Here is a 10,529-nt window from a genome sequence, read left to right as displayed (position 1 = left end):
TCCGCCGCCATTGTCGCAACCCCTATTACCAGCCTGTTCAACCTCTCTTTCATATCGTCTGAGATCCCCAAGGATTGGAAAGCTGCTGCGGTCATCCCCCTCTTCAAAGGGGGACACCCTGGACCCAAACTGTTACAGACCTATATCCATCCTGCCCTGCCTATCTAAGGTCTTCGAAAGCCAAGTTAATAAACAGATCACTGACCATCTCGAATCCCACCGTACCTTCTCCGCTGTGCAATCCGGTTTCCGAGCCGGTCACGGGTGCAGCTCAGCTACGCTCAAGGTACTAAATGATATCATAACCGCCATCGATAAAAGACAGTAATGTGCAGCCATCTTKATCGACCTGGCCAAGGCTTTCGACTCTGTCAATAACCATATTCTTATCGGCAGACTCAGTAGCCTCGGTTTTCCTGATGACTGCCTTGCCTGGTTCACCAACTACTTCGCAGACAGAGTTCAGTGTGTCAAATCGGAGGGCATGTTGTCCGGTCCTCTGGCAGTCTCTATGGGGGTACCACAGGGTTCAATTCTCGGGCCGACTCTTTTCTCTGTATATATCAATGATGTTGCTCTTGGTGCGAGCGATTCCCTGATCCACCTCTACGCAGACGACACCATTCTGTATACTTCTGGCCCTTCCTTGGACACTGTGCTATCTAACCTCCAAACGAGCTTCAATGCCKTACAACACTCCTTCCGTGGCCTCCAACTGCTCTTAAACGCTAGTAAAACCAAATGCATGCTTTTCAACCGTTCGCTGCCTGGACCCGCCCGCCCGACTAGCATCACCACCCTGGACGGTTCCGACCTAGAATATGTGGACATCTATAAATACCTAGGTGTCTGGCTAGACTGTAAACTCTCCTTCCAGACTCATATTAAACATCTCCAATCCAAAATCAAATCAAGAATCGGCTTTCTATTTCGCAACAAAGCCTTCTTCACTCACGCCGCCAAACTTACCCTAGTATAACTGACTATCCTACCGATCCTCGACTTCGGCGATGTCATCTACAAAATAGCTTCCAATACTCTACTCAGCAAACTAGATGCAGTTTATCATAGTGCCATCCGTTTTGTTACTAAAACACCTTATACCACCCACCACTGCGACCTGTATGCTCTAGTCGGCTGGCCCTCGCTACATATTCGTCGCCAGACCCACTGGCTCCAGGTCATCTATAAGTCCATGCTAGGTAAAGCTCCGCCTTATCTCAGTTCACTGGTCACGATAACAACACCCACCCGTAGCACGCGCTCCAGCAGGTATATCTCACTGGTCATCCCAAAAGCCAACACCTCATTTGGCCGCCTTTCCTTCCAGTTCTCTGCTGCCTGTGACTGGAACGAATTGCAAAAATCTCTGAAGTTGGAGACTTTTATTTCCCTCACCAACTTTAAACATCTGCTATCTGAGCAGCTAACCGATCGCTGCAGCTGTACATAGTCCATCTGTAAACAGCCCACCCAATTTACCTACCTCATCCCCTTACTGTTTTTATTTATTTACTTTTTTGCTCTTTTGCACACCAGTATATCTACTTGCACATGATCATCTGATGATTTATCACTCCAGTGTTAATCTGCTAAATTGTAATTATTCGCTCCAATGGCCTATTTATTGCCTACCTCCTCATGCCTTTTGCACACAATGTATATAGACTAATTTTTTCCCCCCTACTGTGTGATTGACTTGTTTATTGTTTACTCCATGTGTAACTCTGTGTTGTTGTCTGTTCACACTGCTATGCTTTATCTTGGCCAGGTCGCAGTTGTAAATGAGAACTTGTTGTCAACTAGCCTACCTGGTTAAATAAAGGTGAAATAAAATAAAAATATATATGGCAAATAGACATCCAAAATGGATGGTGTTAAGAGATAGATGGGAGGGGTTGAATGGAGTCGAAGGGTGGGACTAATAACAAGATAACAAATGTAAAACATATGGGGTCTGTAAAATGTATATAGGTTCAGAAATTTGGTGAATTAGCACAGTTACAAATAGAAATCAAACTGGATGGACATGAGAAATAGAGGAAGGACTAAAAACAAACAAAATATAACTATTGTAAAATAGATTGTGTCTGTAAAATGTCTATAAGATGTATAAACTGAAGGTAGAAGCCTAAGTGTTATTGTTTATTAGTTTACTCCAATTGGAGGAGGGTTTGCAAGGAATAATAAAGGTATATTAAAAAAAGTGTGTATATGTATGTATATATGTGAAAATATATATATGTGTATATATATGTGTGTATATGTATGAATGCTTATGCATGTGTGTATATATATATATACAGTGGGGAGAACAAGTATTTGATACACTGCCGATTTTGCAGGTTTTCCTACTTACAAAGCATGTAGAGGTCTGTAATATTTATCATAGGTACACTTCAACTGTGAGAGACGGAATCTAAAACAAAAATCCAGAAAATCATATTGTATGATTTTTAAGTAATTAATTTGCATTTTATTGCATGACATAAGTATTTGATACATCAGAAAAGCAGAACTTAATATTTGGTACAGAAACCTTTGTTTGCAATTACAGAGATCATACGTTTCCTGTGTTCTTGACCAGGTTTGCACACACACTGCAGCAGGGTTTTGGCCCACTCCTCCATACAGACCTTCTCCAGATCCTTCAGGTTTCGGGGCTGTCGCTGGGCAATACGGACTTTCAGCTCCCTCCAGGATTTTCTATTGGGTTCAGGTCTGGAGACTGGCTAGGCCACTCCAGGACCTTGAGATGCTTCTTACGGAGCCACTCCTTAGTTGCCCTGGCTGTGTGTTTCGGGTCGTTGTCATGCTGGAAGACCCAGCCACGACCCATCTTCAATGCTCTTACTGAGGGAAGGAGGTTGTTGCCAAGATCTCGCGATACATGGCCCCATCCATCCTCCCCTCAATACGGTGCAGTCGTCCTGTCCCCTTTGCAGAAAAGCATCCCCAAAGAATGATGTTTCACCTCCATGCTTCACGGTTGGGATGGTGTTCTTGGGGTTGTACTCATCCTTCTTCTTCCTCCAAACACGGCGAGTGGAGTTTAGATCAAAAGGCTCTATTTTTGTCTCATCAGCCCACATGACCTTCTCCCATTCCTCTCTGGATCATCCAGATGGTCATTGGCAAACTTCAGACGGGCCTAGACATGCGCTGGCTTGAGCAGGGGGACCTTGCGTGCGCTGCAGGATTTTAATCCATGACAGCGTAGTGTGTTACTAATGGTTTTCTTTGAGACTGTGGTCCCAGCTCTCTTCAGGTCATAGTTCTGGGCTGATCCCTCACCTTCCTCATGATCATTGTTTCCCCACGAGGTGAGATCTTGCTGGAGCCCCAGACCGAGGGTGATTGACCGTCATCTTGAACTTCTTCCATTTTCTAATAATTGCACCAACAGTTGTTGCCTTCTCACCAAGCTGCTTGCCTATTGTCCTGTAGCCCATCCCAGCCTTGTGCAGGTCTAACATTTTATCCTGATGTCCTTACACAGCTCTCTGGTCTTGGCCATTGTGGAGAGGTTGGAGTCTGTTTGATTGAGTGTGTGGACAGGTGTCTTTTATACAGGTAACGAGTTCAAACAGGTGCAGTTAATACAGGTAATGAGTGGAGAACAGGAGGGCTTCTTAAAGAAAAACTAACAGGTCTGTGAGAGCCGGAATTCCTACTGGTTGGTAGGTATCAAATACTTATGTCATGCAATAAAATGCTTAATGAATTACTTAAAAATCATAATGTGATTTTCTGGATTTTTGATTCCGTCTCTCACAGTTGAAGTGTACCTATGATAAAAATGACAGACCTCTACATGCTTTGTAAGTAGGAAAACCTGCAAAATRGGCAGTGTATCAAATACTTGTTCTCCACACTGTATATACACACACACATATATATGTGTATTTATATGTGTATATATATATGTGTGTGTGTATATATGCATATACATGTATATATACGTATATGTATGTGTGTATACATATATATACATATAAACACATATATATATGTGTGTGTGTGTATATATATATATATATATATATAGGTGTGTATATATACATACATACACACATACGTATGTATGTATGTATGTATGTGTGTGTGTGTGTGTGTGTGTATAATTACCCCAAAAATATATGGGTGATTGGAAATGATGCAGACAATTACATTGATGGAAGCAACAATCTATCCGCAATATTAAAGCTGATCCACCCCTTTACTATCAGTTGGTAAACAAACTGAAAGGGTTCATACTGCCACCTGAAATGTGTTGTTTGAACAGGTATAAAGTCAAGGTTGGCGATTTTACTGCCACCTGCAGTTATGGAATGTTTGATAACACGTATAATTCATTGGCTGATCCCTCCTGGTGATCTGGACGGAATTATGTGATCCTTTTAACCCATTGGAAGTCCCACCCAGTTGACTACTTCAAAATTATGAAAGTCCTCAATGGCGCTGCCCATGCTAACACAGGCTTTTGGGCACTAGCGTCCATTATCTTTTTAATTACGATAAAGAATCATAGTAATGGAGTATCTTGTTTTCATGACATAACATTCACTTTGAGCACTTTGACTGGGTCATGGCTAGAAGGGATCCAGCTTTTGTCAAATTAAGGTCAGATTTGTAGCAGGTTAGGAGAAGTAACATAGCAGGTTAGGAGTATTAGGTTAAGGTTAGGCAAAGGATTAGGGTTACTTAAGTGCCCCAAAAAATATGGACACTAATTTGACAAAAGCTGGATCCCTTGTTAGACATTGGTTCTGAGCCAGTCAAAGAGTAATGGGACAGAAGTTTTCCAAGGTACAGTACCTTTTTTTGCCTTTCCTTTGATGTCTACAGTGTCCAGCCAAACCCCACACTCCTCCTGTGTTGAAGTCTGAGATGATGCTTTGGAGATTTACGTGGTAAGAAAGGACAGGCTTGCATACACTAATGAATAATACGTTTGGAAGCCAGCCTTCTTCGATTTGCATTGAAATCCCCGTTTGCTTTGGGTGACAAAATAAAGACTAATGAAACAGGAACTTCACCCACGACATTTGTCAAAACATATACCAGCTTTAGTTAGTATATCAGAGAGACTCTGTAGAGGTATGGGGGGAGTTTTTAATTMTTTTTCCAATTTGCTTTTTCACCTAGCAAATGCAATACTATTTTTGTCTCGRGCGCCAGATAGTTCTTATAAAACTCCACTCACTCACTTTATGATCTTGTTTGTATTTTAATACTTATTTCAAATTATATGAATTTKAGTGAGGCACAGAAGGGCACCTTATGTTTTGACGTCTGTGGGTCCTTTGGTTTCGCGAGGGGTGTGTTTACACCATAGACCGTGAACGGTTTACACTGATGTCACTTCAATTTGCCAAGAGGGTGAGTGGAATATTCCTAGCAAATGTTGATTTGTTATTCAGATATTGGTCGGATAACATGTGTATACAATTTGAATCGCCGTACCAGCGATACCGCGAATTGTCCTCACTTATCCATCCAATATAATGTGTCCTTAAGTGTTTCTTTAGGCTAAATAAATCACAAAGGAAACGCTAACTAGCTAACGTTAGCTATTTAGCTAGTTTATTTTTCATACAGGATCTCATCACTTTTGAATGTTGTTGTTGATATCTATTTATCTTGTCATGGCCCTTGCCAATATCTGTAATGAGATGAATTCACCACTAATTTAGCAACATGTAGTTAGCTAGCTAAGCTACATTACGTGTTTGCAATCCAAGAGAGGTCTTCTTCCTGCTTTTCTTCTCTCTTYCTATAGTGACAGTAGCTAGCTAGCTAACATGACAGATCTGTAACGTTACAGCCACAGTTTAGTCAATTAATTTACTTTGATATGTATTTTAATTGGCGGTTGTTCACTTACTGATGTCATCCTCCAACTCTTAGCTATTGGTTTGTCTAACCTTCCTAGCTGTCAACACTGTTTATACTGTAGCTGAAGAATTTGAAATAGATTTGTGTTAACATGTATTACTTTCAATAGATCAAATTGTGAGAGCAGCATTCACCATGTTTCACGGAATACCTGTCACGGGAGGTATGGGAGGAGGTAAGTTGGTCCTTTGTAGCTCAGTTGGTAGAGCATGGCGCTTGCAATGGCAGAGTATTGTGTTCGATTCCTGGGACCACCCATACGTAAAATGTATGCACGCATGACTTAGTCGCTTTGGATAAAAGTGTCTGTGAAATGGCATATATTATTATATATTGAAGGCCTAGTCAGAAACACAATTTTCCTGTGTTTTATATATCCACACTGAGGTTAATAATACTGTGAAATTGTGAAAATGATGATAATACTCTGTTAGTGTAAGAGCTGTTTGAAAATACCTGACATTTCTGCCTATTTTGGTGGGATAGAGTTTTGGCCAGTAAATTAGTTAATAGACTAATAAGAAATAGTTCCCAAACTCTGCCAATAACAACACATTTTCTGTTTTTGCCTCCCCACTCAGACCACACCCAGACAGTCCTAGCACAATTATTGCTTGAGAAATTGCTCTTTGTTAAGAAGCTATATTTTTTGTTAGCATTTTAATTGAAAGCAATCACGATAAGGTACATAATTGTTACCCATAAATTATTTGATATTGAGAGAAAAACTGCTGCATTGGAACTTTTAAGTTTGCCTTGAAACAGTCACAGATGGGGCGGCAGGTAGCCTAGTGGTTAGAGCGTTGGGCCTGTCACCGAAGGGTTGCTAGATCGAATCCCGGAGCTGACAAGGTAAAAATATGTCGTTCTGCTCCTGAACAAGGCAGTCACTGTTCCTAGGCCGTCATTGTAAATAAGAATTTGTTCTGCAGTTAAATAAAGGTTAAAATAAAATATGCACTTTATAGACATGATCATCAGAAATTTGCTCGTCTTATAAAGCATCTGTGACTGTTATACTTGTATATTTCTCTTCATTATAGCTCCTGCCAATAAACCTGAATTGTATGAGGTAAGTGGCGTGGAGTTTTGTAGGGTTTGCATAATTGCTTCTTGTGACATATTTGGTGGAGCTCTTTTAGATATTTAATTTGGCTTTGAGTTTCCTGCTGTTACCTGCTTTTTGTACCTGCATTTTATCAGAAAGAAAAAATAATACTGTTTTCTGTTTTTTTAGGAAGTAAAATTGTACAAGAATGCAAGAGAACGAGAGAAGTAAGTGAACATTGACTGTAAATTAATAATATAAGCTATTCACAATCCATGTAGGTTAAATGTTAACATTGAGCATTGTGCTTGTATTAATCAAGGTTTGACAACATGGCAGAGCTGTTTGCTGTGGTGAAGACACTTCAGGCCCTGGAGAAAGCTTACATCAAAGACTGTGTGACCCCTAATGAGTGAGTTTACACTCTTCACTGGTTGTGTACGTATGTGTTATGGACTGTAAATAAAGGTGTGTGTGTTAAAAAATATTGTCTGTATATGTATGAGGTTGTTTCAACATTGGAGTTTGAAAATCTGTTATGAGAGTGATTACTGTGTGTTTCTGTCAGGTACACGGCTGCTTGCTCCAGGTTGCTGGTGCAATACAAGGCTGCTTTCAAACAGGTCCAGGGATCTGACGTGGGTTCTATCGATGACTTCTGCAGGAAGTACAGAGTGAGTTTATATCAGTCACACTGCTTTGAGTAGAGTGCCGGTCTTGCAGATAGAAGATGTAATCCACTCAATGTAACACATAGTGGCTGATCCCAGATGTATAAGTGCTTTAGGCAACTCTGCGGGCTGCTGAACAATAGAACAATATCTGAATATGAGTAAATTGGGTTATGCCATATGTTGTTCTCCTCTACCTTCTCTTTTATGTTAGCTTGACTGCCCGCTAGCTATGGAGAGAATCAAGGAGGATCGACCAATCACCATCAAGGATGACAAGGGCAACCTGAATCGCTGCATTGCAGATATCGTATCGGTAGGTCTCTTCGCCATGCCCATGACATTAAACACTGACAGAGTGATTTCAATCCCAGTGTTCACTTTGGGCCTTTGGCCAACATTGAAGCCTTTTACAGCCCCATATAGATTGAATAATAAAGTGCATTCTGTTTCAGCATTAAGTCATTTTCTTAATTTGAATCATTCTCTGGCTCGTCCCAGAACACTGTGTTGGTGCGCCCTTAAGTGCCACAGCAAATTGCATCCCACATCAATCCTGCCAATATCCAACAGGGCCGCTGAACAGAGAGGAACAACTTGATATACTGGCATCATAGGACATATAACGCTCACTCGTTGATAAGCTCGGACTGATTGGACCACACATTTTAAAGAGTATGCTTGTGCTGCAGTAAATCTCAGGTTACTGACAGATGGTGAAATAGTCAGTCAAACATTATTGCCCTCTGTCTCTGTTTCTCCTCTCTTATCCCCAGCTCTTTATCACTGTGATGGACAAGCTACGTCTGGAGATCCGGGCCATGGATGAGGTAAATAGATCGGACTGAGACAAATGACAATGAACATTAACATATCACCTATAATTAGGGCTGGGAAAACCTCAGTGTCCCTATTTATAGGCTACATAGCCCAATTTTGATATTTTGCACATTTATTGGCAAAAGATCTGATTGGTCAAAAGACCAATAATTGGGCAAAAGATCAGAATTGGGCTGCCTGTGTAAACGCAGCTGTATAACTTGTCAGGTAAAGTGGTTAGGAACTACACCAGGCCCTATGTTTGATTGACTGACTGATTAATTGGTTTGAATTGTTCAGATCCAACCAGACCTGAGAGAGCTGATGGAGACCATGAACAGAATGAGCAACATGCCCCCAGACAATGAGGCCAAGGACAAAGTCAGCCTCTGGTAAAGATGTACCTCATTTACACACATTGAGGGGCTGGTTTTCCGGACACAGGTTAAGCCTAGTCTTAGGCTAAGTAGCACATTCAATGGAGAATCCTCATTGACCATGCTCTTTAGACTAGGCTTAATCTGTGTTCGMGAAACCGGCTCTTGTTGTCTAAGAATGATGAAGTAGGCTTAACACTAACACCGAGTGGCGCAGCGGTCTAAGGCACTGCATCTCAGTGCTAGAGGTGTGACTACAGACCCTGGTTCGATTCCAGGCTGCATCACAACCGGCCGCGATTGGGAGTCCCATAAGGCGGTGCACAATTGGCCCGTCCAGATTAGGGTTTGGCCGGGGTAGGCCGTCATTGTAAATAAGAATTTGTTCTTAACAGACTTGCCTAGMTAAATAAAAATAGTATAGTAATTCAGAAGGTAAAGAGTTGCTTGTTCTCCTCTGTAGGTTGACCACTCTCAGCAGCATGTCAGCCTCTGATGAGCTGGACGACTCCCAGGTTCGCCAGATGCTGTTTGACCTGGAGTCAGCCTACAATGCCTTCAACCGCTTCTTACACTCCTCCTAATCTACCCACATCATCCAGGACTGTTGTCACCTTTCTTATATCATTGTACGACCCCTTCCTCCTCTCCTCTACACGTCTCCGAAGTCATCACCCCTGTTTGTGCTTTGTATTATTCCATTGAATAGTATATTTTTTTCCTCCCATCTTTGGTACAGTATCTATCTGTCTGTCTTCTCCTTTGAACTCTAACCTAGACTCTTGGCAGCATCCAGTGCTGTGGCCTTGCCTAGTGGGGTGGTCTTCCTGTTCAGTTGGATGCCTTGTTGAGTTGTTGTTCTCCAGCCTGAGTGACTGTACTGTGTTAAGGCTGCTTGTATCAGCCTGCATTCTTGAATCTACGTAGAACCATGTTTACTACTGGGTTTGACATATCAACACAAGGCCCAGTGAGTCTGATCCCTTTTATAAGTCACTTTAGCTGAAGACGAGATGTAAAACATGTAAAAAGTGACCTGGGGTGGTTTAAGACGACGTTTGGTTGGCTTGATAAGGGATGGAGAATCCCTTGACAAGTGATGGAAATAACATTTAGAAAAGAACAAACTGCAATTTTGGGGTGAAATCCAGTATATTGCTGTTCCCCATCTGCACTCCGAGACAGTCCAATAACTTGTGTAGAGGTTATTACTTTAACTCCAGTTGTAACAGATGGTTAGGTTAACTTGGTGGGCCTTCAAATAGTTATGAGTTGTATGTAATGCACCCTTATTGATGATTATGTTGAAACACTCTGGAATTGTGGCTGTTGTCTATGGCTTTGTGTTTCTCATTTGATTTSAGTAAAATATTATAGTAGTACTACTACTTCAGTTAATGTGCATAATTAAGCTTTTCTTTAGATGTGAGGGTTTGGCCACATCAGGTGGGCAATGGAGACCGGTGGATTCATAGAATTCCCTCTTCATTTTGGGATGCTGACTAAATGTGTTTCACCCCTCAATTTTAATTAGGGAGAGCATATTTATTAAGATTTATCATTGTAAATAATGCAACTTTGAATTTAAAAAAGCATGTAACATCTTTTTTAGAAATAAAAATAAAAAATCTACCTCCAACTTTGGTGTCCGCCTTTTATCATGTTTTAACATTTATGTGTGAATTCTATGGTTATTCATTGCACATTTTGCTTTGT

General features: G+C 41.2%; 1 protein-coding gene across 1 annotated transcript; it reads left to right on the top strand.

Moving 5' to 3' along the window:
- Window positions 1-5,295: 5,295 nt before the first annotated feature.
- vps28 (VPS28 subunit of ESCRT-I) lies at window positions 5,296-9,938 on the top strand. The gene is made up of 10 exons (XM_023975258.3): window positions 5,296-5,382; window positions 6,008-6,073; window positions 6,942-6,970; window positions 7,136-7,173; window positions 7,269-7,358; window positions 7,515-7,620; window positions 7,832-7,933; window positions 8,394-8,447; window positions 8,737-8,828; window positions 9,277-9,938. The coding sequence occupies exons 2-10, from the start codon at window positions 6,034-6,036 to the stop codon at window positions 9,395-9,397; spliced, it is 672 nt and encodes a 223-aa protein (XP_023831026.1). The 5' UTR covers window positions 5,296-5,382; window positions 6,008-6,033; the 3' UTR covers window positions 9,398-9,938.
- The last annotated feature ends 591 nt before the right edge of the window (window positions 9,939-10,529 follow it).

The sequence above is a fragment of the Salvelinus sp. IW2-2015 genome, linkage group LG30 (genome assembly GCF_002910315.2).
Source record: "Salvelinus sp. IW2-2015 linkage group LG30, ASM291031v2, whole genome shotgun sequence".
In the NCBI taxonomy this organism is placed as follows: Eukaryota; Metazoa; Chordata; class Actinopteri; order Salmoniformes; family Salmonidae; genus Salvelinus; species Salvelinus sp. IW2-2015.
This window is presented reverse-complemented; position numbering and strand designations above follow the sequence as displayed.